At 36.9% G+C, this 27,428-nt stretch overlaps 1 protein-coding gene across 1 annotated transcript; it reads right to left on the minus strand.

The window, feature by feature from the left end:
* Positions 1–168: 168 nt before the first annotated feature.
* Positions 169–27,398, minus strand: LOC123880853 (sodium- and chloride-dependent GABA transporter ine-like). Its single transcript, XM_045929202.1, has 9 exons — positions 26,857–27,398; positions 20,672–20,865; positions 11,232–11,366; positions 10,219–10,438; positions 9,587–10,083; positions 9,124–9,236; positions 3,063–3,342; positions 2,436–2,668; positions 169–1,555 (listed from the first exon to the last, which is right to left on the minus strand). The coding sequence occupies exons 1-9, from the start codon at positions 27,258–27,260 to the stop codon at positions 1,445–1,447; spliced, it is 2,187 nt and encodes a 728-aa protein (XP_045785158.1). The 5' UTR covers positions 27,261–27,398; the 3' UTR covers positions 169–1,444.
* Between the last annotated feature and the right edge of the window lie 30 nt (positions 27,399–27,428).

Genomic DNA, 27,428 nt, shown 5'->3' on the forward strand with positions numbered 1-27,428 from the left:
GGAAACCAGCTCCTTAGTATGGATTTGGATTTCTAATATACAATTTGGTTTTAGGGTCACAATAATAATAATCTGGGAGTCCATATAGTGTGATCTTTTTGAAAAATAAGAATTGTTGGAATAAACTAAACACTAGTATAATAATATAATTAAATAAAACACTCAACCACATTTACTTTTGTATTTTCTCTTAAATATGTATCACATTTATTTTATTCTCAACTAAACATATTATTTACATTTTAGTCATTTCATACATTTCACATTTATAACTTGTACCAAAAGAGTTGTACTCAAGCTAACATTACTATAATTCTCATTTTTCCTAGGTCTGCCTTAGCAGTTAAATTTCAGTGTTGGTATTGCTTGTTAGAAACAATATCAAAATTAAAGTTCAGTACTTAATATACTTACTAGAACATAATAACTTAATTTTTTATTTAACTCCGTGTTGTATTTTAATAAGTTAAGCTGATTCTGAGCTCCCTGACTTTAATTAAGAATTGGTCATTCAAAATATCTCTCAATCTTATAACATAATATATGTAAGTATAATATATATCTATTAATAAAAGGTATTCGTTTGGAATGTGTTTGATCACAATAATAATAGTTAGTAGGTATTAAATTGGTCAGTAAGACATAGGTATTATTATATAAAGACTAGTTTTTCGTACCTTTGATGTTATTATAAATAAAATGGTGGTGGCTAAGTTTCATTCATACAACATCAAAGGCAAGTCCAGCAAATCCCTGGCACATATTCTTGTACCTACCTATGAGTAGTGTTTCAATTTAAGAATAAAGTAATACTAATGGAATGTTTTAAATTTAAAAATGAATGTTACCATTTCAATAATCACATGTGATGACATTATTTTCAATATACATACATAGGTATATAATATATATGTAAGTAAATAATATAAAGAATTTAATCCATTATTTAATCTATCAATTTAACCATCAAACAATATTAAATTTAACACATAATATTATGTTTTATCTATGACATTGAAAGTTTTTATTAGAACAAGATAGGCCCCTATTTATTTGCTTATCTAAAATTGATGGTTTGATAATTCACATGCTAGCCACTCATTTACTCATATCTTACTGCAGTCAACAGATCTGTTTGGAGTCCACTGAAGTACCTACCTATTTACCACTTTTGAGTGTTAAAACTATGTCACTGTTACAAGAGTTCACATTTATAATAATATGTATGTATGTAGTTTGGAGTTGAGCACAAGGCTTGTGAGTCATAGCGAATTCAAGATAATTTACTCGCACCTATATTATGATGAGCATATTATCAAGTTTTTGTCTTGTTTGTTTATTGTTATCATTTTATAAGTTGATAACACTCGTTATATTTCAATAGGTACAAGAGACCGATTATATCGATTCTTATTTAAATTAATTTGTATATGTAGATTGAAGACTAGTTGATCGTCACTTTGTCGTCGGGCGGTTCAGATTCTGAGCAGCATAGATCACAATCAGGAACACCGCAATCACACAAAGACGTTGGGCGTATTGAATTACGTAGTTTCTGAAACAAAATCATTTAAAGTATAATCAGCAAATCCAGATTCGTTAAACATGTCATAAATTATTGTTTGTAAATTGGTACTTAGTTAAGATAAAAGGCATATTCTTAGTAGGTATCTGTTGACCAAAATCTTAGTAGGTAGTAGAGTAATAGGATAAAATATAATAATTAGCTTTTTAATTTTAAGGTGCTGGAAAGCTGTATTCTATTGGGTAAGTAAGCTCTAATTAATTTTGGTTTTTGCATTGAGGCATAACTAGAAGTCTTTGTGTGAAGTGTATATTTTGTGCAATGAATAATAAATTAATTATTACCTACCTACTCAAAAATAATTCGGTAAACTCAAGTAAGTATTTTAATTAGGTATATCCTCTACTAGTTGCTGGAATTCGAATAGGTACCTATCAGACGTGACCCGCGGTATGCTGTAGTAGGTATAAAGGATCATCGTGTTATGGCCAGTTATAGCTAGTGCCGGTTGTCATGCTGTATGCGAGCAGCTTATAAAGTAAGTACCTACCTAAATAGAAAATATTTTGTACTTACCTAAATTAAATAATGCCCGCGATTTCCGCATGGGTTTAGGTTTTCAAAAATCCCGTCGGAACACTTAGATTTTCAAGAATAAATAATATGTACGAAATGTATGCCTGTATCATGCCTGCGAATTTTTCCACGTATATTTAGATTTTTTTAGAAATCCAATCGGAAATCTTTTATTTTTGACGACGAGAAATAGCATATATCACGGCCCCGGGATAAAAGCAATTTCTGTACTTGTCAAATTTCGACAAACTCGTGTAAACAGATGGACCGTTAAAAGCTAGCAGACAGATACACTTTCGCACTAATATATTATTAGTATGGGTTTATCACATACCTCTCTAAAACTAGATCCAGGGGATCTGACTATAACTATGACGGCATACACCGGTATGCACAATAGGGACACACTTGCAATGGTCCAGCCCAGCACTTGTGCCCATGCTGGGTACTGATATTGACGATAACTTGGAGGCATGTAGTCCACTAAGCTCGCAACCCAAAGCGCCAGTAACAGTGCCGGTGCCGCTATTAGCCAGCAGAAACGAAAATATAGCGACGGGCATTGTCCTGGAAAAAGTAATAGTTTTAATTATAATAGTATGTAGGCACCTATTTTTATGTTCACTAATTGTAATTCGTTTTACGTAGCTAGCTCTAGGTATATCCGCTTCCGCTGCTTCAGTTTAGTTCAATGAATGTCAGCGGATGCTTAAAACAATGCAATTGTTTTATTTTTATTAGTAATAATAGTGGCCATCCAAAAATTATGTGCTCAATCTATTAAAGAAGATAATTATAATAGGTAGGTTAGGTATAATAAGTACGCGTTACATATATTTTCTTTAAGTTGTGATATATGTTTAGATAGTAACCTTAAAACATCAGTAAGTTTTGTAAATATCTAATCGTTTAAAGGGATTTTTTTGATACTTATAGTCTAATAAATAAAATTGCTACGTACCAGTCATTTGCTTGATGTTCTTAGACAATCTGTCAACGCCATAAAACCACGCTATACCGACCATCTCAAAGAAAGCCAGATATGTAATGCTGAGAGAAGCAGCATAATAGTCCATTAGTTGAAAAATGTAAATGCCACTGTGTATTATATGTGGTAAACCAAATACAAGAGAAACAGCACAAACACACAACACCAACAGTTCATGGTACACGAGGCGCCTTCGTATCATATCCGGAAAACCATCTTGTATTGATGTTACCACTACTTCGACGATCGCGAACTGCAACAAGGTTGTACAGGTGTTTTACGTACAGATATTTGATGTATATATAGCGCCGTGTTCTCTACCAGGGTAGTAATAAAAACAAAAGAAATGAACACTAAAAAAAATATATATTATAATTCACAATTTTAAGTTACAATTTGTAAACGTCAACATGATACAACGGGCTAGATGCAACTAACGAATTACGCTACGTCGTTGCACGCGTAGCCTCTAAAATGATTACTCGCTAGTGCCTCTACATCACACCACCCCAAATTTTTATCTTAATAAAAATTAAACAAATACAAATTTCCGCAACCTTAATTTTATTTCACAATATTCGTTCTTTATTTTTCGACAACCCTAACAATGTTTCCGATCCGCTTACCCAACAAATCATAATTTAAACACGTCACCCAGTTAAAGTGTTCCTTTGATTCGATGCATGGTACATCTCTTAACACATTAATACTTGAGATGAGGTCACTAGAACTTGAGCGGGTGGCGACGGGGTCGCTGTGGCAAGTCCACTTACAATTGTTGCTATGCCCGCGCCATCCAGCCTACGTTGCACTCAACGCTTCGAATGTTGGTTACATTACATTTTACATTTACACACTATCCAATAAATTATAACAATCGTCAACCACTCTAACACTCTCAATAATAAGGTTTAGTTATGACTTCTAATAAAAAATAATACATGAATAAAATAAAAAATAATATATGCGGATCGGGGCCATTTTACAATACTTATTTCGTAATACTTATTGCTTAATTGCTAGTTGATACTCAAATTATTCTACTGATACCTAACGGGCGTTTTGCTGACTCTCCCACTCCGAGTAGTACGGATTGTATGAGTCGGCAAAACATCATCGTCACTAAATCTACATTTTTTCTTACATGTCGTTTCATCCGGCGTCTGTCGTGGATTTTTGATATCCAGGACAAAAGCCGGTTTTAACCTGTCAATTGAAATAAGTGCTTGTCTATTGGGTAACTGTACTAAGTATGCTTTTTCCAACCGCTTTATGACGTCATAGGGACCGTCATACGGTGGTTGTAGACACTTACGCATTACATCGTTTCTAACAAAAACTTTTTTACAGTCTTTTAAAGCAGGGTGCACAAAAATAGTTCGAGAGTCTCTCTGTGTCTCGGGTTTCGGTCTTAAATTACTAATTACCTGTTTCAACTGCTTTAGGTACTCCTCACCGTCCGTTATCTTACTATCCGATGGTTCGAAAAATTCTCCAGGGAGCCTCAGAGTTCGCCCAAAGGTTAATTCCGCGGCACTTACCCCTGTGTCACTGCGTGGTGCTGCACGTAGTCCCATCATAATGGTGTGCATTTCTTCAACCCACGATCTATTGTCCTTTAATCTCGCCATTAAGGCGGCCTTAAAACTACGATGCCATCGTTCGATCATGCCATTACTTTGTGGATGGTACGGTGTCGTCCTAAACTTATGAACCCCTAAATATTTCATTAACTGTCTAAAGAGACTGCTTTCAAATTGCTTTCCTTGATCTGAGCTCAAATTAATAAAACACCCATGTCTAGTAATCCATCCTTCATACACGAGTTTGGCTACTGTCTTCGCACAAATATCTTTAATTGGAAATGCTTCCGGCCAACCCGTTTCTCTATCTATCATTGTAAGACAATACCTGTAGCCTTCCTCTGAAATAGTGAATGGACCTGTAATGTCAATGTGTAAATGACACATTCTATCTACTTTTGCAAATTGCCCTAAAGGTGACATAGTGTGTCTGTGAACCTTTGCTTTTTGACACTCTATGCACGACCTAGCCCAAATACCTATATCTTTATTCATCCCAGGCCAAAAATAATTATTAGTTACCATTTTCCTTGTTGTTCTAATGCCTGGATGGCTGAGGTTATGTATTGTTTCGTATGCGATACGCCTAAACTGTTTTGGTAAGTAAGGCCTAGCCTTATCGCCTCGCAAGTTACAAACAATCGGCTTATTTACACTCGGCAAGTCAATTTTTATTAGTCTCGTATTACCGTTTTTTGTTCCTAACAATTCTGTGAGCTCTGTGTCGTTCGCTTGCGCAATAGCCACTTCTGTGAAGTCAAGTACAGACGGGCACGAAATTGTTTCAACGCGCGATAACGCGTCCGCGGGCGCGTTCTCTTCGCCTTTTGTATAGCGTATATCCGTCGTGAACTCACTAATAAATAATAACTGACGGGTCCTTCGCGGCGTTTCTTTACTACTACTTAGCTTTTTAAACGCAAACGTTAACGGCTTATGATCTGTATACAAAACGAGATCTCTACCTTCGAACATGTTCCTAAAATATTGCACTGACAAATAAAGCGAAAGTAACTCCCTGTCGTAGGTACTGTACTTTTGTTGCGTGTCAGTCAATTTTTTCGAAAAATAACCTAACGGAACCCATTCGTTATTTACTCTTTGTTGCAATGTGCCTCCAACGCAAGTATTTGACGCGTCTGCCATTATAGCAAGCACTTGACCTGTTATCGGATACGCTAACAAAGCAGCGTTCTGTAAATTCAACTTGCATTGTTCGAAAGCTTGAACAGCACTTTCTGTCCACACTATACTACTTTTGTCACGTTTCTTTGCTCCGTGAAGATACTTATTTAATTCAGCTTGATATTCGGCTGCCTGACGCAAATGACTTCTATAGAAATTTACCATGCCTAGAAATCTACGAAGTTCCTCTACCGTTTTCGGTCTGGGAAAGTCTACAATGGCTTGGACCTTGCTTGGCAACGGCCTTAAGCCACTGGCTGAGACCTCATGACCCAGAAACTCAACTTTATCCTGCAAAAACGCACACTTTGCTAAATTAACAGTTAGCCCAACTTGTTGTAATCTTTCAAAAACGGTCTCTAAATGTTTTTCGTGAAGCGAACTATTTTCGCTAGCTATTATTAAATCATCTAAGTATGAAAAAACAAATTCAGTTTTATAATTCGCGCAATCCGGGTTATTTTGCTGAAAATTTGCCTCTAAATCCTGTAAAACATAATTATTCATGAAACGTTGAAACGTTTGTGCTGCGTTTCTTAAACCGAAAGACATACATGGCCATTCAAACAAACCAAAAGGTGTAATGATTGCTGTTTTCTCCACGTCATCCTCTGTTATCGGAATAAAATGATACGCTCGGTTAATATCAATCCTACTAAATACTTTCTTATCGGCTAAAATAAACGTAAAATCCTTTATGTGAGGAATTGGGTATCTATCAGGCTTCGTAATTGCATTCAGCGCTCTATAGTCTCCACACGGCCTTATATTACCATCTTTTTTAGGTACAACGTGTAGAGGACTCGCCCACGCACTCTTTGACGGGCGGCAAATACCCATTTCCTGCATAAGGCGAAATTCTTCTCTTACCTTTTTAAATCGGTCCGGCGGCAGCGGCCTTGGGCGCGCATGCACCGGAGGTCCTGAAGTCTCGATGTGGTGTCTTACGCTGTGACGTGGTGGTTCTTTGAACGTCGCTGGCATTGTCAATTCTGGGAACCTACTTAGAAGAGAATAACATGGATGCGATTCGGCTATAGTAAAAATAGATGAATGCTCCGAGTTTACTATAGTGGAAATTACATACATGTTAGTCTCTTGATCTAACAATCGTCTATTTCTTAAGTCTACTAACAAATTATACTTAGCTAAAAAATCCGCACCTAAAATGGGTTGTTTAACGTCGGCTATTACAAAAGTCCACTTGAACGCACGACGCAATCTTAAATTTAACACTAGAGTCTTTGTTCCGAAAGTTTGTATTTCACTACCATTCGCGGCATAAAGTTTGTATTTATTATTCATTGCACTGTCACACACTGATTTATAACTTTTAGGCAACACTGAAATGTTCGCACCTGTGTCTATTAAATAACGTATGCCATTGTCTTTATCCGTAATACATAAACGGTGGTTCCCTAATTCGACGCAGGTACCCACCGGTTCCACCTGCATCTTCACTAGTTTTCCTGCTTCGTATTCCAGGTGCACGGCTGTTCGCAGCGATTAGCTCTCTGCCTATATTTAAAATGATGCACGCAGAGCCAGTCCGGGCTATCCGGGGTACGTCTGGACCTGCTGTCCTCTCGTCCTCGGGAACGCGAACGACCACGGAACCTTTCGCGACCTCGCCTGCCTCGCCAACTGTGTCTGGACCTGTCCAGCTGGTCCAACCTTGCATGTATCCTGGCTATTTCAGCTGCCATCGACGAATTTCCGGGTACCGTCTCCTTTGCTGCCACTTCTGCTATCGGTTGGGATTTCATAGTTTCCATTACTTTGTCAGCAATCACGGCTAGTCTGTCTAGATCTTTGGCTTCTGTCGCAGCCAGAACGCCTCGTGCTGCTGCTGGTAGCAGATTCTGCCATAAAACGCTTAGGGTATCATTACTAATTTTACCCCTGGCCAGATCCTGCATTTTCCGGAGGAGGTGGCTGGGTTTCTGATCACCCAGTTCCATCTCCCCGATGAGCTTCTGTATCTGGCGGTTCTCCGACTCTTCATATATGTTCAGCAACCTTTCTTTAAGTACCTCGTACTTACGCACCTCCGGAGGATTGATCAGGATGTCCGTCACCTGTTGTATGACATCCTTACCCAGCTTGGATACCACAATATTATACTTGGATGCGTCTCCTTGTTTTTGTGGTGCCAGTATTGCTTCCAGCTGGATAAACCAGACCCTAGGTTGGTCGGTCCAAAACTCCGGGATCTTCGACGTGAGAGATATCGACGCTAGATACGTGTCTTCGTCCTGCACTACTGTCGTAGGTTGCGCCATTTTTACAGTTTTTTAGTTTTTCACTTCCTACGTGTTAATTTGAGTTGCCCTAGCTTACGTTACTTTACTTTATTTTAATTAAGAAAATTAACACGCGCTACCCTGGTAGTTCAAAGTCCGAGTCACCAATGTACAGGTGTTTTACGTACAGATATTTGATGTATATATAGCGCCGTGTTCTCTACCAGGGTAGTAATAAAAACAAAAGAAATGAACACTAAAAAAAATATATATTATAATTCACAATTTTAAGTTACAATTTGTAAACGTCAACATGATACAACGGGCTAGATGCAACTAACGAATTACGCTACGTCGTTGCACGCGTAGCCTCTAAAATGATTACTCGCTAGTGCCTCTACAAAGGTTAATTTTACATATTATGCAATTGTTTGACAGAAATGTAATACCTATAACGTAATTTTGACGGCCATGAATTAAATCATAAATGAACCAGGATGTGGATAACTTTACTGTAGAAAAAGAATAATATCTACTGTTTGCCGCCAGGTACAACATCGTATTATTTTTGTCTAGAATTTGTTTATCCTCCTCGGTATTCTTCGTAATCAAGTTTATAGTGGACTTTTATCCTGAGTGAAAAGTTTGGCAGCCAGACTGCACATTCAGGCTTGCTGTACACGCTGCACAAGCTCACACCTTGTACTTATGAGTCGAGTAGTAGTTTATCAGCTATTGGTTTATATTGGTTTATCTCTAAGCACACCCGATACTTTTAGTATCGCGGGATTAGTAATTTTTCGACTGCATCGATGCTGCCTGGCGTTATGACGACTTTCTGAGTTCGATAGTCGCATTGAAATCGCGCGTTTCAGCGATTGTTTTGATGCTGCATCGTGTTTTGACGACTTAAATCGCTCGTTTTGGCTTTCAAACGCAGCATGGAAATTCCACATAACATTATACCTCATATGATATGTAATTAATAACGTATACAATAAATAAATAAAGAAAAGTAGGTACCTGACTATTCAAACCGAGACAGAGGAACATAAAAAAGAATAATACGGCCCAAAGCTGTGATGCTGGCATTTTTGCGATAGCCTGGGGATATACAACGAACAGTAATCCAGGACCTGAAAGAAATAGATAAATAGTATACTACCGCCAGATTCAAAAGTCAAAAGTCAAAATCATGTATTCAAAGTTATTTTTGTTTTGATGGTCGAAATTGTTAAAATTGTACGATATAGTGGTGATAATTAATTACGTAACTTAAAACTAAAGCTACGAGGGTTCCAAACGCGCCCAAGTCTGAGAAGAGCCCACAACAAATTCAGCCGGGTATTATTCTACGAATATAATATGACAATGAACGATCTTTATGTCTCACTCAATTTTGATAGCTATGTAAAGTTTAATGTAAGGTACTGAGATATCGATGATACCAAAATCCCATTTCTTGTATGTAGATAGGTATACTTACTATCAGCGATGACGTCTTTCACAGATGTGTTTTGCTCAAAGGCTATATTTCCAATAGTAGCAAAAGTAAATATGCCCACGATGAGACTAGTGACTGCGTTGATTAATGATACAGCCAGGGTGTCGTGCAGGAAGTTGTTGTCGAAGCGATTGTAAGAGGCAAACATTATCATTGACCCGAAGGCGATTCCGATGGAATTGAAGATTTGTGAGGCGGCGTTCACCCATGGCCTTGATTGTTTTAGAAGTTCCCAGTCAGGTTTGAAAAAAAATCTTAAGCCTTTATCAGCACCATCGAGTGTTAGTGATCGACCAAGGAATACTATAATCAGTAAGAACGGTAAGGTTGTAGTGATGTATCTAACTTTGGCTGAAGATTTAATACTTTTCCATAGTGCGAAGTAAACCAGAACCCAAGCACAAACTAAACAAGCCGCCAACTCCCACCGCATGCCACCAGGATATTCTATACCATCACTCATGCTTAAGACCTTTTTCCTGAAAGTATACGAATTCAAAATAAATATAAGGCACCGTATCTAATACTTTGTTATATACTTTGTTGTAGGTATAATACAGTAAGTGACCTTATAAGTTACAACTTTAAAACAAAACACTGTTAAAAATACTTACTCAAAAAATTGTTCAGTAGGTGTTTGAGAACCATTTGGTTTACTAATGTTAGTGTTATGGTTGGGGACCCAACATTGTGCCGTATTCCATCTGTTTGAACAGCTTGCCCATGGCACTTCTGATTTAAATGATGTGAAGAAGTAATAAATGGCCCATGCGATAATGACTGCGTAGTACGTGGACATTACAAAAGAGATCACCACGCTCGCTACGCCAGCTCCTGCAATTTAAACAGATCCCTTAGTTTGAAAAACTTAAGTACTTAGTCAGGCCCCAGAATGCCAGTTAGAAATTATTCATTCAGTTGATACTTTTTGTGCTTCTTCTATCACCTATGATCGCTCGTCTCATGAATACTGTATTTTACTTATCACTGTGTGACCTATACAAAATCACGACATACCTATATACGACTATGGCGCCTATATAGTATTAGCACGTCACGTGTTAGCATCGATAACGTTGTCACAACATCGTCCGCCGTGTTAATCGACCTTGTGTGGAGATGCCACTTCTCTCAGATTAACAGAATTCAGGTTAGTAACTACCTCCCTGACTAGAATTTGTCTGTCTTCGTTTCCAGCAGTGATAGAAGCAATAACCACTGTTTAGGCAAATAATTCAGACTTCAGGGCCCAAAAGTCGGTCACCAACGTGGGTCAACGTTGCTTAACAGTAGGTAGTTATTGATCGACATGCGTTGTCATAACTGGGCCACACGTTTCTTATCTTTTGCGGCGTACCCCTAGTAACTATAAAAATCTACAAGGTATTTATTTTATTCTTAGGTCCATGAAAGATTGGGTAGGTGCAGTCCGCGCAAAACAAGTGGTTCAATATGAACACGATGCGTACAATTGCGCACTATACAAAAAGAAAGATAGATAGCTTGACTTGTGTATTTAATGACCTGCGCAATCGCCATGTTGCAACTTCAGATTGAACTACTTGTTTTTCGCTCACCATATCAATATATCGTCCATGGACCTTGTCATTGCGTAATGAAAGTTTACCTTTGAATAGCGGGCAAATTTGTGAGAGCGCGCCGATAGGTCCATGAGCTGTGTATTGGCCTATAGCCAGTTCCATGAAGAGCATAGGCACGCCGCATACTAAGAGTATTATGAAGTAGGGTATCAGAAATGCTCCTGAAAAAAATGTTAGAAAAAAGAAGTTTATTATTGCCAACCGTACAAGGTTAATCTTAAATATCTTTGTGCCAACCTACAAGTCTCTCACGTTCAAGCGGTGATGCCCCCCTAGTGGTTAAGACGTCTGCCTCCTTCCATCCATTTAGGGCTTTGCCAGGGATTAGATCCTGGACACGCATCTGTTGTGTGTTGTGTGTTTTAAGCAAGCAAACTCGTGAGGAAACTTGCATGCCTGAGAGTTCTCTATAATGTTCTAAAAACCGGCCAAGTGCGAGTCAGACTCGCGCACTGAGGGTTCCGTACTCGGGTATTTTTCCAACATTTTGCACGTAAATCAAAAACTATTATGCATAAAAAATAAATAAAAATCTGTTTTAGAATGTACAGGTAAAGCCCTTTCATATCATACCTCACTTGGTATACCTAGTTATCTTACTTTGAAAATTGAAACACATTTTTTTTTTCTTATATGATGTAACCACAAATTTATTCCTGTACTTGTGCTATAAGACCTACCTATCTGCGTAATTTCATGATTCTAGGTCAACGGGAAGTGAAGAAAACCTATAGGGTTATAGGTTTTCTTGACAGACACGACGGACGGACGGACGGACGGATGGACGGACAGATGGACGGACAGACAGGCAGACAGACAACAAAGTGATCCTAACTATAAGGGTTCCGTTTTTCCTTTTGAGGTAAGTACGGAACCAAAAAATGATGTGAGAAATTTGCCGATCCGCACTTGGTCAGCGTGGTACACTAGGACCAAAACGCTTTTAATAATGAGACGAGACCCCTGCCCAATAGTGGGCCGACGATGGATGAAGACAACGATGAATAATAAATAGCTAAAATTTTGATACTAGAATATAGATTATCTATCTACCTAATACGGAAGCGAATAATCTCATCACAGTATGTAATATCACTCATTCTATAGTAGGTAGGTTACTTATGTAGAGCATTATGCAGTAAGGTAGATAAAATCAGCCCAGCCATCGTGCTGCGTTCTCAGTCATAGGTAGATATTATAGCAAATCCTAATAACTTAAAGCCATGATATAAGACGGTACAGAAGGTTTGCTCTGGCTGAATTTTATTTTATTTACTTACTAAAAAAAATTAAACGCTAAAGCTGACAATGTTTCGTGATTTATGTTTAGGAATTACAATAAATTAAAAACGTTGTTAAGTTTATTTCCTTATATTTATATTATATTCATTTATTTTGTGTTACCTTGCTATGACCACCTTCGTTTATGTATTTTAAAGAGATCGGTACACTGATATACCTCTCACACAATCTACCACCTGATAGGTGCATTTTCTACATTGGATTATTATGTTATATAAATTACTCAAAGGTTTTCTTGGCACGTTGCTGACCAATTCGATTATTCCTGGTCTATCCCTGTCCTTGATATCAATAAGTTGACCTGAAGGAATTGTCGTAATTAACCCAATCGTTAGCTCGAGACGACATTTAGGCGCTGCGTTCATAGCTAGTAGGCAGGTACAGTTTTACCTTTTTAATAGTCTAGGTACTTATGTCCACATAAGTACGATACCATCAACATTCTTCCTATGATCATCTCTATCATTAATTAGGTATGTACATTATCATTAAATATGTACCTACTTATCCTCCAATTTTCATCTTGGCTCGAGGCTTAATCCATCCTCGATAAATAATAATGCGAGTGAGAAAATGCAAATCTATAAGTACCTACCTACCATCTAGTTTTCATCTATCAGGTTGTAGGTATAATTTTTACGTGACAACGTCTTATAATTCGATAGAGCCGGCTGCACGCACGAAAAAACATGACTCATGCGGCGTTACCTCGCTCTGAGGCGTTCCATGTAAGGCTTGAAGTGCGAGAGCGCGAAACGAGCGACAAAGAAGCACAATAGCTATGTCCACACTGTGCCTTGTCATCTTCAACTTTCATCGTCATCTTTCTATTCAACTTTCGTGCCTTTTCACTTTAACTTTCGTCGTCATCTTTCTATTCAACTTTCGTTTCTTAATTATTTTTTTTATGTCGATTACTCAAAGACCCCTGGACCGATTTGGATATTATTATTTTTTTTGTTTGAAAGGGTATACTGTGCAGGTGGTCCCATATAAATTTGGTGAAGATCTGATGAATATCTTCGGAGATGGAGAACATAACTCCTCAATGGATTAGAGCAAATTGCTCGCGATCAGTGTAATAGCTTAGTAAACAGTAGGGTTTTAACTGGGCATAGCATAGCACAGTGGGGCCACTAAAAATTGTGAAATAAAAAAATTTCAAAAGAAAAATAAAACCGACTTCAAAACGTGTTTTTGGTTTTTGAAGTCGGTTTTATTTTTCTTTTGAAAATTTTTTTTGATCCCAAAGTTGTGGAAAGCTTCTGTAATCTTCAATAAACTTCAAAGTAATATTTTTTTCTTCTTCCGCCATCTTATTGTTGAACGCTTTGTGGCACAGAATTCCACCAGACGCGGGAAACGTGTTTCACAGCGCGCGCTGTGCTTTCAACTGTCAATAACGCATGCGTCAAGAGCATGCGTCGCGTGCGCTGTTGACTGCGCTGTGACGCATGCTCTTGATGAACGAAAAAAGGCACAGTGTGGACATAGCTAATCGGCCTTTGTTGTCACGTTCAACTATCGTCAGTAAACCGACTTTACAGACAACCAATTTTTTTGATTGTTGATAACTACTCATATTAATGGCATAGGTAGGTATCGCGTATTATTTAATCTAATCATTTGTATTTGTAATGAAAAGCATGAGTAACGCGAAAAGAAGTCATTGTTTCTTAATTTCGGAGTGCCAAATTGATTTGTCATGATATATTTTAGGTTATTTGATAACTAGATAATAATATAAAAATGATTGTTTTCTTATTGTTATTATTCATCTAATTTTATTTATTAATGGCTTCATTAGAATGGATTAGCAGTACCTAATAATATTAAGGTATTATAATCTACTAGGTGCCTATTTCTTAAATAAATAATATAACTTATTCATATGTATTATGAATAAGTAAAATTACAACACATAATTAAACCTTCGTGAAATGTTTGAACTGAATGATTGAAACCCGTATTGAATTGCATTGAGAAATTTAGATAAGTAGGTTACCTACAATTTATTTTACCGAAACCTTTTACTAAACCTTTACCCTATGGGAAGGCGATAAAATGCTCTATATCTTTATGTATTATGGTTAAAATCTACATTTAGAGTTTTGTACCTCAAAAGGAAAGCGGAACCCTTACGAGATCACATGTTGCATGTCTGTTTGTGTGTCAAAAAACCTATAGAGTACTTTCCGTTGACCTAGAATCTTAAAAGGCAGCTACCTGCCTACCTACCTACGTAGGTCTTATAGCATATGTAAAGAAAAAATTCGAAAACCGTGAATTTGTGGTTACATCACAAAAAATAAATGTGTTCAGTAACAAATAATAATATTTAAATTAGTATTTTCATTTTTCAAAATATGATAACTATACCAAGTTGGGTATCATATGAAAAAACTTTACCTGTTTTTGATTCATAAATCTAAGTCCAGACGGTAAGGTTGACAAATTGTCATAGAGGTCTAAGATCCCGCTATACAACGACCTTCACCGAGCTGGTTAGTGGATGAAACATATTTTATATTCAATTTAACATGTCAATAAATATAATGCATTGCGTATATCGAATTACCTGTTTATAGGTACCTGCCATCCGAGAGTTGTGACAGGCAAAAAATAGGCAACCTAACGTTTGCATATTCTATGGGCTTCATACCTTCGACTGGTATGAAAGTCTATTAACCAAACCGGTGAAATATTAAAAAAAAAATTAAAATTATTATTTCGCCATATCCTGGACTGAAATTTTTTAGGCAACCCATATGCAATATATTTATTTATAGTTAGGCATGTTAAATTGAATATAAAATATGTTTCATCCATTAACCAACTCGGTGGAGGTCTTTGTATGGCGGGATCCTATACTATCGGTCCACGTTGTCATTAAAATAAATAAAAAAACCATAAGATTTGTACAATAAATCATCAAGAATTAGGCCTAGGAGTGCAAAATAAACCAATGCCACGCCGTGCACGACTTCTTTGTGACATCAATGGTCTCATGAAGTAAGTAAATTAAATCTAATTTACTTACCGTTTGCGGACAATTCGTGTTAAATTATTTTTCACGAACAGAGTCCATTACGTATAGAGTAGTACGTATAAGTATATATCTATAGATATGTATAGAGAATATTCATAACTATGTACTTAAGCAAAAGTAAATAAGAACTAACCAAATAAATTGGTCACGAAGCTATTGGAAAAATAGGTGGGCGCAGGGTGTGTCTTGTTAACTAACTAGGCATGAGTGCTAAAAATGATTGTTATTGGAGATTAACATAACGTAGGTACTTAATAATAACATTTTGTGTAAACCATGGTGTAAACCATATTTTTATTGCGTAAACAACAAATTTTATATACAGAAACGCGACATACTTATATATATATTATATATGTATGTATTTTTAGGTGCCTACGTAGGTACCATGGAATTATTAAGATAATATGTTATTGCGCAATCTAATAACTGTACATAATATACCAACCTACCATATATCTTTTTGTATCAACGTTCATGCAAATAATGATTATTATTTATATATATATATATATATATATATATATATATATATGACGGAGTGAGAGGGTGTTATCAGGTTATCGTGGGCATATTTTCACTTTTTATTACTTTGTAGGCGCTTCTAATGATTATTAAGATTGAAGCATGATCTAACCACTAGTAAACCTGGGTAATAACCAAGCGGATACGTCAGGATAGCAACCTTTAGATTAACCGAGCTTTCGTGGGCGTACTAACGATATTCTTGGACTGTTAAGTGATATTGAACTACCTTCGACTACAACCATGATAACTCTCACTTACTGCTTGTCACAACTACCAGCGTAACTAGGTAAACCTAACCTAGCCTACCTAGACCGGCTCCTCCACCCCTACACCGGTCCCAAACCGACCATCTAACCTAATCACCACAATATCAACTCGTCTAACCAACAGTACCACTTTAGGTAACCACAATTCTACAGTACGACAGACTATGCCTACTGAGAAGTGTCCTCTGCAACAACCGGACGAATAATGCCCCGCTACGCACAGCGTGTCTGATTTTATAGTCCAACGACGACAGTGGGGAGATGACGTAATGCTCAGTGAGCAAAGTGTTGACAGCTAAAAGTCGGTACCGCCGACACACCAAAACTTACAATAACAACAACAATTAGTCATGTCTAAATCAACTCTGAGGGTATTTTAGTACTTGATGAACAAAGTAATGTTTAACTTTTGATTTGAATAGTTTGATTATTAGTAACTATTAACGCCTTTGCGCCGACACGGCCATACTGACAGGCGGTGCGCGCTCTGCACCTGCCTAACGATTGATGTTGATTCTGAAACTAAAATACATTCTCTTCTGAGTTTGGTATCTGTCAGCATCAAATGATGCTTAGTTATATTTGTAGTAAACCAGCACATCTTCAATGTTTCTGGTTTTTGAGCTTATTTAGTAACAAGTAAAATCTCGTTAGTATTTGTGTGTGTGTGTGCGTGTGCGTGTGTGTGTGTGTGTGTGTGTGCGTGCATGCGTCTGTGAGTGCGTGTGTGTCTGTGTTTCGTGGATAACTCGTGGATAGAACTCGTGGATTTCTCGTAGATAAACTCGTGGATTTCTCGTAGATAAACTCGTGGATTTCTCGTGGATTGTCTCGTAGATAAACTCGTGGATTTCTCGTAGATAAACTCGTGGATTTCTCGTGGATTGTCTCGTGGATAAACTCGTGGATTTCTCGTAGATAAACTCGTGGATTTCTCGTGGATTGTCTCGTAGATAAACTCGTGGATTTCTCGCAGATAAACTCGTGGGTTGTCTCGTAGATAAACTCGTGGATAGAACTTGTGTGTGTGTCTGTGTGTGCGTGTGTGTGTGTGTGTGTGTGTGTGTGTGTGTGCGTCTGTGTGTGTGTGGCTCGTGTAAAAGAGTCTCGTAGATAAACTCGTGGATTTCTCGTGGATTGTCTCGTAGATAAACTCGTGGATTTCTCGTAGATAAACTCGTGGATTTCTCGTAGATAAACTCGTGGATTTCTCGTAGATAAACTCGTGGATTGTCTCGTAGATAAACTCGTGGATAGAACTTGTGTGTGTGTGTATGTGCGTGTGTGCGTGTGTGTGTGTGTGTGTCTGTGTGTGTGTGGCTCGTGTAAAAGAGAAAACTTGCTATAATCAAAGGCTCGGCTTTTCCTGATTAACTTTTAGTAAAAGAGTTCATTACGTAACAAAGTACAACGCTAGTGCTAAACAACAAGTTCATTGTTGACATCGTACTGCTACAGCTACAATACGAAATTTTCTTTAATTCTATACAGCATGGTTGGATAAGAAATCAACTCTATCTCATTAGTGAAGACCATCCCAATAGTGAATAGTATCACGTGTCTTAGTCAGCAAAAGTGTCGTTACTATCACCTATATCGAGCAATAGTAACTCATACCACCTAAACCAAGTGACGAATGACGATAAACTAGTCGTTACTGTCACCTAAATCGAGCAATAGTAAGTAATGCTACCTAAATCGAGGTACGATAAACTTGTCGTTACTATCACCTAAATCGAGCAATAGCAACTCATGCCACCACCATCGAGTGACGGTAGTCGTTACTAGAAGTAGTAACTCATGCCACCTCCATCGAGTGACGGTAGTCGTTACTAAAAGTAGTAACTCATGCCACCTCCATCGAGTGACGATAGCTATGCACAAGGTTTTGGATAGTTGGGTTTTAGAATATGGTAACTCGGCGTTTTTATTCCGTCTCATTTTCCATGGTTGCTTCTTGAGTGAGTTGTTCCAGCGACTCTTCTCGAGAAGTGGATGATCCGGGATCCGTGTATACGTCTTCTGGCGCCGACACGGTTTCTTGACTACCAGGTTTACTTCATTTCGAGGTTCGATGACAAGGTGGTTTTGCGGCGGCATATCTGATGATCGACCTGGTGGATCAGCGGTCGATCCCACTTCTGATGACGGAGTGAGAGGGTGTTATCAGGTTATCGTGGGCATATTTTCACTTTTTATTACTTTGTAGGCGCTTCTAATGATTATTAAGATTGAAGCATGATCTAACCACTAGTAAACCTGGGTAATAACCAAGCGGATACGTCAGGATAGCAACCTTTAGATTAACCGAGCTTTCGTGGGCGTACTAACGATATTCTTGGACTGTTAAGTGATATTGAACTACCTTCGACTACAACCATGATAACTCTCACTTACTGCTTGTCACAACTACCAGCGTAACTAGGTAAACCTAACCTAGCCTACCTAGACCGGCTCCTCCACCCCTACACCGGTCCCAAACCGACCATCTAACCTAATCACCACAATATCAACTCGTCTAACCAACAGTACCACTTTAGGTAACCACAATTCTACAGTACGACAGACTATGCCTACTGAGAAGTGTCCTCTGCAACAACCGGACGAATAATGCCCCGCTACGCACAGCGTGTCTGATTTTATAGTCCAACGACGACAGTGGGGAGATGACGTAATGCTCAGTGAGCAAAGTGTTGACAGCTAAAAGTCGGTACCGCCGACACACCAAAACTTACAATAACAACAACAATTAGTCATGTCTAAATCAACTCTGAGGGTATTTTAGTACTTGATGAACAAAGTAATGTTTAACTTTTGATTTGAATAGTTTGATTATTAGTAACTATTAACGCCTTTGCGCCGACATATATATATATATATATATATATATATATATATATATATAATAAGGCACTCTGATTTATATATTTAATATAATATATTATAAAAAAACCCAATTACATTATACTAAATTCTTGACCTGAAAAAGTTTTAATAATCTATTCCGGTCTATTAAGACTTCTCTTTACCTATATAGACCTACCTAAAGAATATGAATGTCCTTTTTACTTTTCCTTGAATCTTATCTTTCTGTTTTTAACCCAAGACCCAAAAAGAGGGGTGTTATAAGTTTGACGTGTGTATCTGTGTATCTGTCTGTGGCATCGTAGCGCCTAAACAAATGAACCGATTTTAATTTAGTTTTTTTGTTTGAAAGGTGGCTTGATCGAGAGTGTTCTTAGCTATAATCCAAGAAAATCGGTTCAGCCGTTTGAAAGTTATCAGCTCTTTTCTAGTTACTGTAACTTTCACTTGTCGGGTGTGTTATAAATTTTTAATTTACACTTGTTATAATTGATTGTAGTAGCTTTGATGTTACCCAAAGAAGAATGCTGAAAATCAGCATCCTTCTTTGTTTGCGTGTGTTGGTTTTGCATTCTGGGTAATGCCACAGATGAAAAATGTTACATTTGTACAAGTGTTTTGTCTTTGTCACCATGATGAACGCAAACATTTACTTTCTTTCTGATATAAAATAATGCAACGACCGCATCTTATCAGGATAGCAATAAGTTGCACAGAATATTTTTTTTTATTATTATTTATTAGTCAGTCAGTAATACCTAATATCTAAATACATATATACATACGTAAAAGATAAAGCTGACTGACTGACTGAACTATCAACGTACAGCTCAAACTACTAGACGGATCGGGCCGACATCCTCTAAGAAATGATTTTTGAAAATCAACCCCTAAGGGGATAAAATAAGGGTTTGAAATTTGTGTAGTCCACGCGGACTAAGCGCAGGCATAAGGTAGTATGTATACTTATAATAAAACTGTCCGTCCGTTCGTTCCTCTGCCTGTCAGCAGGCTTTATCTCGCTTGTAGCATGTCTATTACACCAAATGATAAAAATTAAAAAATGGCCGCCATGAAGACTGAAAAAAATTAAAGTTTTATTTTTTGTACGATGGTACGAAATCCTCCGTGTGCGAGTCCGACTCGCACTTGACCGACTTTATACATTTTGGTCTCTCTGTTTGAGCGCACTTAGCTGAGACAGTTTTTCTTAGTGCTTTTCCAATACGGATTTCATTGATATCAATCATTCAAAACATTTCACGAGGAAAGTTAATAATAATTTATTGTATGTAGGTATATATTAAGTAATTATGCATTCATATTTCATATTTGTCTATGAAATAGGTATCCCCGTGCTAGGTATGAAATTGCTCCCGTGTGAAGCAAGGGCGGTTCAACTAGCTATCAGTAATGACAGAATTTATCTTCACATAATGAAAATGAGTTTTCTCACCTCCTCCGCTCTTGTAGCAAAGATAAGGGAAGCGCCACACATTGCCAAGGCCAACAGAGTAACCTACACAAGCCAGCACAAATTGTATCTTGTTAGCCCAGAATGGTCTTCTTGGTTTCAAGTGCACGGTCTCCGCATCTTCTTCCTCTTCGCCGCAATCACTCTCATGGGACGCCGTGTCTTCATCTGGAGGCCTGTCAAATGATTTACAAGAATAATACAACACTGATGAGCTGTTCAAAGATGCGGAATCTTGTTAGATGACTGTTCGATACCTAGTATCAAGTCTGGTACCTGGTCTAGTAGATCACTCTAAATATACAAAATCAAGATAACTTAAAATTTAAAAACCTCTATAAGAAAACTAGAAAAGAGCTGATAACTTTCAAACGGCTGAACTGATTTTCTTCGATTATAGCTAAGAACACTCTCGATCAAGCCACCTTTCAAACAAAAAAAACTAAATTAAAATCGGACCATTCTTTCAGGAGCTACATTGCCACAGACAGATACACACGTCAAACTTATACCACCCCTCTTTTTGGGTCGGGGGTTAAAAAGTCCTGACTCACTGAGTGATTCATCAACGCCCAGTTCAAACCCCAGAAGGCTGAAATCACGCTGAAATATACAGATATTCCCTTTATAATATTTTAGGTTATTGTTTTGGGCTCCATATTATCATAATAATGTTTCCTCCGATTAAAAAATGTATATAAGTATTTAAAATTTACCTAGCTACCGAAACGTTCAGTATTGAAACTGCTGTTCGAGGAACGTGGACAAACAAACTGACAGACAGACACAAAAAACATATTTTGAAATATTGATATTTCGGCCCAGTTTTAAAATCATCGTATTCTATATATAAGTAATAGTAGTTTATGAAACGGTTGCATAATACCTTATTGTAAAGATTTTTATACACTACTTTACCTAACCTCATATTATGTTATTAAAATCCAATCCATAAAATCTTGGTAACATATTTTGTTACTAGAGGATGCCCGAGACTTCGTCCGCGTGGATTTAGGTTTTTAAAGATCCCGTGGGAACTGTTTGATTTTCCGGGATAAAAAGTTGCCAATGTCAATTACAGGGACGCAAGCTACCGGTACCAAATAATATCATTTATATCATACGTCTTACGTAAACGGCCAATGGCGACGCGCTGATTGATCTTGATAAATATTGTTTATGGATTAAGACAAAATATGTTATAGTCCCTACAAAATGAGAACTCACTCGCCATTTGAACTTTAAGGTGCATGCGACGGGTTTGCCCGCGAAATTCAAATTTAATTTGGTTTTTCGCAATTTGTAAACTAATACGACAAAGTAGGCTTATGGCACTTTAATTGCGCCAATGGCAGTATCATCCTCACAGGTTTATATAAAAATCTTTACCTACTTGAAAGGGTCCAGTTTAAGAAATTACATAGTTATCGTATCGACAAATTTGTGAGTAACTCATGTCAAACTCATTATTTTATTAGATGAATAAGACAACCTTTCACAAACACTAGGTATCTCATTAAGATTTTTGTTGTTTATTTTGTACATTTCTCTTGCATGTTTTACATAACCTTCATACCCTCTAAAAATACTGTGGAAATATTTGTATATGAATTATGGGAGATTTTAGATGTTCACGTTGTTATATTTGTGTCAAGTGTGTTTACTTTGGTGCTATGAGATTAGTTGCGTATGCTAAATAGTTTTGATGAATATTTAAATCGTATTATTATGAAGAGAATAGGTAGGTATTTAAATACTACTTACTTAAACGCGTAAACTCAATCGATGTAACTGTATATTTTATAATAGACAAGTCTTTTTATATATGATTCCCGCAACTACGCTAGCGTCGAAAAGTTAGCTTAAAATCGATTACATTTGTACCAAACAGACGAACAAGCAAATAAACTAACAAACAAATAACAAAGGTTTTTAAATTTCAAGCCTCTAGCTCAACGGGAAATTAGTTGAATCGATGCAAACTTTTAACTGACTGATACAATAAATTTAAGAAAAACCCCGACAAAAATATTTAAAGAGTAAAAAATAATATGTATTTGGCCTTTAAGTAGTAATATTCCCAGGCTCATACCCATTATCAACTAGAAAAGATCTGGTATAATGTTCAAACGGCTGAACAGATTTTCTTGGGTCATGACTAAGAATTTTTTCGAACAAGTCGCCTTTCAAACAAAAAAAAAAATAAATCAAAATCGGTTCATTCGTTTAGATTAGACGCTACGATACACGGATACACACGTCAAACTTATAACAACCCTCTGTTTGCGTCGGGTATTAAAAACATACAGACAGACAAGAAAGCAAATTTTTGTTGCAGTCATTCAGTTCCCAATTATGTTTAAAATTTCAAGCCTCTTGGTCTTTGGAAAGTTACTTTTTTTTAAATTGATTGCAATAATATGTGTGCCGAATAGACAAACTAACAAGCCGAGCGACAAGAAAGCGAGCTAATAAAAATAAGGAATTTGGCGCCGACATTAAAAACTAACTTCAACATAAGTTTTGTTTTTGTTCATCGGTTTATAGTAAGTAAATTGATTTGAAGAAAGTAGGTACGTACTTACATAATTTAAAAATTATTTAATAAAGAAAATTTGACTTATTTATGTAAAAAAAAAAACAACTTCGATGAATACTGTTAATATAAGTGCTTTAAAATTCCATATGTAGGTACTTAACCACATCGCTGTTAAACAATAAAGCTGTTTGGATAAGAGCTGGTCCTAATAGTGATAAAAGTGAGGTCACAAAGAGCTTAAGAGATTTGCTGACGCGATCAACTCGCGACAGTTTTTTACTTTCACGGCTCAAAGAGATAATTAATGTCCATTGTGATTATGTACTAGCTTTTTATCCTTGAGAAAGAAGACAAAATTTTATTGCAAATATCAAACAGACACTCTAGTGCTCAGGGAGTAGTTTAAGGCATAGATATATGTGCTTAATGGCCCGAGCTGGCCCGCGGAGTGCTTATTTTAGCAGCCCTGAGGCTCCCCATTGTCCATAGGCTAACTTGAACTCCCTATACCATGTTTTGTGGTAAAGGGGTTTATTTACCATGTCAACTGGCTAAAATAAATACTTTAATTTAAATTATCAAAAATGTGTGCGACAAGTATGAGAGCATGATCAATCGGATCCACGTTGTGTGCGAGATACGCAAGAGAAGATGAATTAATGCAGTCTTATCAGACAAAACTGAAGGTCAAGATGACGCGATATCGGTTGAATTCCTTACGGTAAGCCACTAAAAACCGGCCAAGTGCGAGTCAGACTCGCACACTAATTGTTCCGTACTCGGGTATTTTTTCCAACATTTTGCACAATAAATCAAAAACTATTATACATTAAAATAAATAAATATCTGTTTTTAAAGGTAAAGCCCTTTCATATGATAGGTACCCAACTTGAAACACATTTTAATTTTTTTTAAATGATGTAACCACAAATTCACGGTTTTCAGATTTATTCCTGTACTTGTGCTATAAGACCTACCTACCTACCAAATTTCATAATTCGCTAGGTCAACGGGAAATACCCTACAGGTTTCTTGACAGACACACAACAAAGTGATCCTATAAGGGTTCCGTTTTTCCTTTTGAGGTACGGAATCCTAAAAATTGCCAAGTGCGAGTCACTAGGGCACCCAGAGTCCAGTACCTTGAAAGGAAACAATTATATAAATATCTGGAGATTTGGACTGTTTCAAAAATCCCTTTTGTTTCGCACCGCATTTATATTTGTTTGTAAACATTTTGTAAAGGGTTAGGTATTTCTGATTTTTAAAAACTGTGCCACTTTGCTCGACATCGTTTTATTTTTCCTGTACATACTAGATCGATTATGTTTCCTGTAATACATTATTATTTACATAAACTTCTATCAACGATGATTATTTGAAATAAATTATGCATTTTTTCAAACTTCGGAGATAAGGGTAAATGGTATTTTTATAGATATTTTTAATTATAAGTGAAAAACTAAACATCTAATTTACGAGCCTTTTCATACGATATGACCCCATGACATCGCATACTCACGTAAATTCCTACTGGGTAGTCCATGACAGGTGCTTATAATATTACATACAGTCATAGCTGCTGCTTGGACTGAAATAGGCAATCGAAATTTTACAGTACTTACTTAGATTTAACGAGATGAAATGGTTTAGTTAGCACATTTTAAATAAAAAACTCTAGTTACAGTTAGGGCCCGTACCTCAAACGGAAAAAAGGAACCCTTATAGGATCACTTCGTTGACTATGTTTCTGTTAGTCAAGAGTCTTCCCGTTGACCTAGATTAGAATCACGAAAGTCAAGTACCCAAAAAAAAAAAGTTAAATGTGTTCATGAACACATTTTAATTTTTTTCAAAGTACGATAACTATACCAAGTGGGGTATCTATGAAAGGGATTTACCTGTACATTCTAATACAGATTTGTTTTTATTTTTATGCATAATAGTTTTTGATTTATCGTGAAAAATGTCGGACCTGAGTACGGAACCCTGGATGAGCAAGTCTGACTCGCACTTGACCGCTTTTTTTCCTTTATTTTTGCTATAAGACCTACCTGCCTTTCCTATTCGATGGGTAACAGGAAATCAATGTCGTCTAGTTAAATAATATTATATTTTCATCAAATAGATGGATTAGCTAACAGCATGCTAACAGATATATAGGATAGAAATAGCTATTTTTTACCTGACTAAGAAAACAGGGGTTTAGAAATTAGCAGTTATGTGTGTTTATTGGTTCATTTCAAATCTACGTAGGTCATCGAGATATTGAAGATTACTTTGTACCCTTATCTGTATAGGTATTATGCCTTCAGCCTTATCAAATTTATTATAGTTACTTATACAATTTTTAACTTAGTGTAAGAAAGATACTTTGTATGTACTTTCTTACCTAAAGTGTAGCATGGTTAATTTTAAATAGATACCTAGGTATTATTCATTTTCAGTCGAAATAATATATGAATAATATAAGTAAACAATTAGGTAATTATTCAAATCACATCATTTATTTAAAACTAGCTGATGCCCGCAGCTTCGCCCGCGTGGATTTAGGTTTTTAAGACTACCGTAGGAACTTTTGATTTCCCAAGATAAACGTAGCTTCTCCGTAATAGCCCGTGCCCGGGATGCAACTTGTTCTGTACCACGTAAAAATATTTAAATGGGTGATCCTTTAAAAATCCCGAGGGATCACCATAATTTAGGAATGCAATTCTTTACAGTATCAGGGTGTAGGGTTGGATCCTAGAGATCAACGACAAAGTGTTTACTTGATATAATCGACAGTTTCTAAATCCCATCAGCTTTCCCCTGCAACATCAGGATTGAGGAGTTGGAATCCAAATTTTTTATGGAACAATGTCGCAAAGTTCCTTTATCGATTAAAAAGAAAATTACGCAAATCGGTTCCGAAATATCGGAGATATCGGTGTACATACTACATAGGTAGAAAAACACATTCTTTTTTTTGAATATTTTTTTTTGACAAACACCTTTTTAATATTGTTTCATATTAGGTATGAACTCTACAGTGTCAACGTCCTATATGGCTACGACCATAACTTTATACATATGTGAAGTTTTCTTCTCATTCTTGAGTACTTAGTAAAGATTTCTCGTAAAATGTTTTGATTACAATGAAACCCGTATTGAATTGCACTGAGGAATTCAGGCCCGTTTTTTATTGAAATCAAATCAAATCTCGGAAGTCTACCTTAAGTGATTAATTTTTTCCGAATCCCGTATGCTTTTTGTCTTATGTACATTATTATAACGATTGAACTCCTCAACTTAAATAATAACTTAAATTAGTAATCATGTTAGAATCAATCCGAAGCCCATACTTATTATACATATTATAGTACTGTTCTAAATATAGGTAGGTACTTAGGTATCTATATTATTGTATCAATGCGCTCTTTGCAAGTTAAATTATTTTTGTAGGTTATGCCGACACACTATGTTAGATGACACACATTCTTCTTAATTAGAATTGAATAAATAACTAAAAAGTTGCATTTTTGTATGGAGCATCGAGTAATAAAATAGTAACCATGCAGAAATGTTCTCAGTTGCAACAATTGAATAATGGTTATTTAGAGGATGTGACATCCGGAATGATACTTACGTAGGAGGACGTACTAGATGAAACAGTTCCGTGGGCGAGGTAGGAACTCGTCGGATGACCATTTTTCGGCCATCAGTACATCCCATTCCGATTGATGCAAGAGAACGGACCGAAGGAGCATAGGGATTTGTTCCGCTGTCAGAACCGTCCGGGTAAGCTGTCACCTGATCATATGGACGTAGACTTCGGGCGGACGCAGCACCAGAAGCGGCATTCACATCTCTGATTCTATGTGTATCAGTGAAACTTTTGACTTTGCGCATTTGTCCAGAGGGCATTAAAACAGGTGCTGGTGAACTTGGCTCGAGAAGTTTGAAGTGTTCCTGGTCTTCATCTCCAAAGTGACCCACGTGAATGGCCACACTAGGCAAGGCGGTTTCCGCCGAAGAATCGGCTTTACTCATGATATTACGTCACAAAGTCATAACGTTGTGATTGATGTAGCGATTATCACTGAAACGCGCTTGTATAAATCACCAACTTTAAGCGAGCGAGATCGGCAAAACAGGCCGACCAACTGGCTTGACTTGTCAATCGCGGCAATTGGTAAACAAAGTGTGATTCTGCTAGTA

The sequence above is a fragment of the Maniola jurtina genome, chromosome 3 (genome assembly GCF_905333055.1).
Source record: "Maniola jurtina chromosome 3, ilManJurt1.1, whole genome shotgun sequence".
Taxonomy (NCBI): domain Eukaryota; kingdom Metazoa; phylum Arthropoda; class Insecta; order Lepidoptera; family Nymphalidae; genus Maniola; species Maniola jurtina.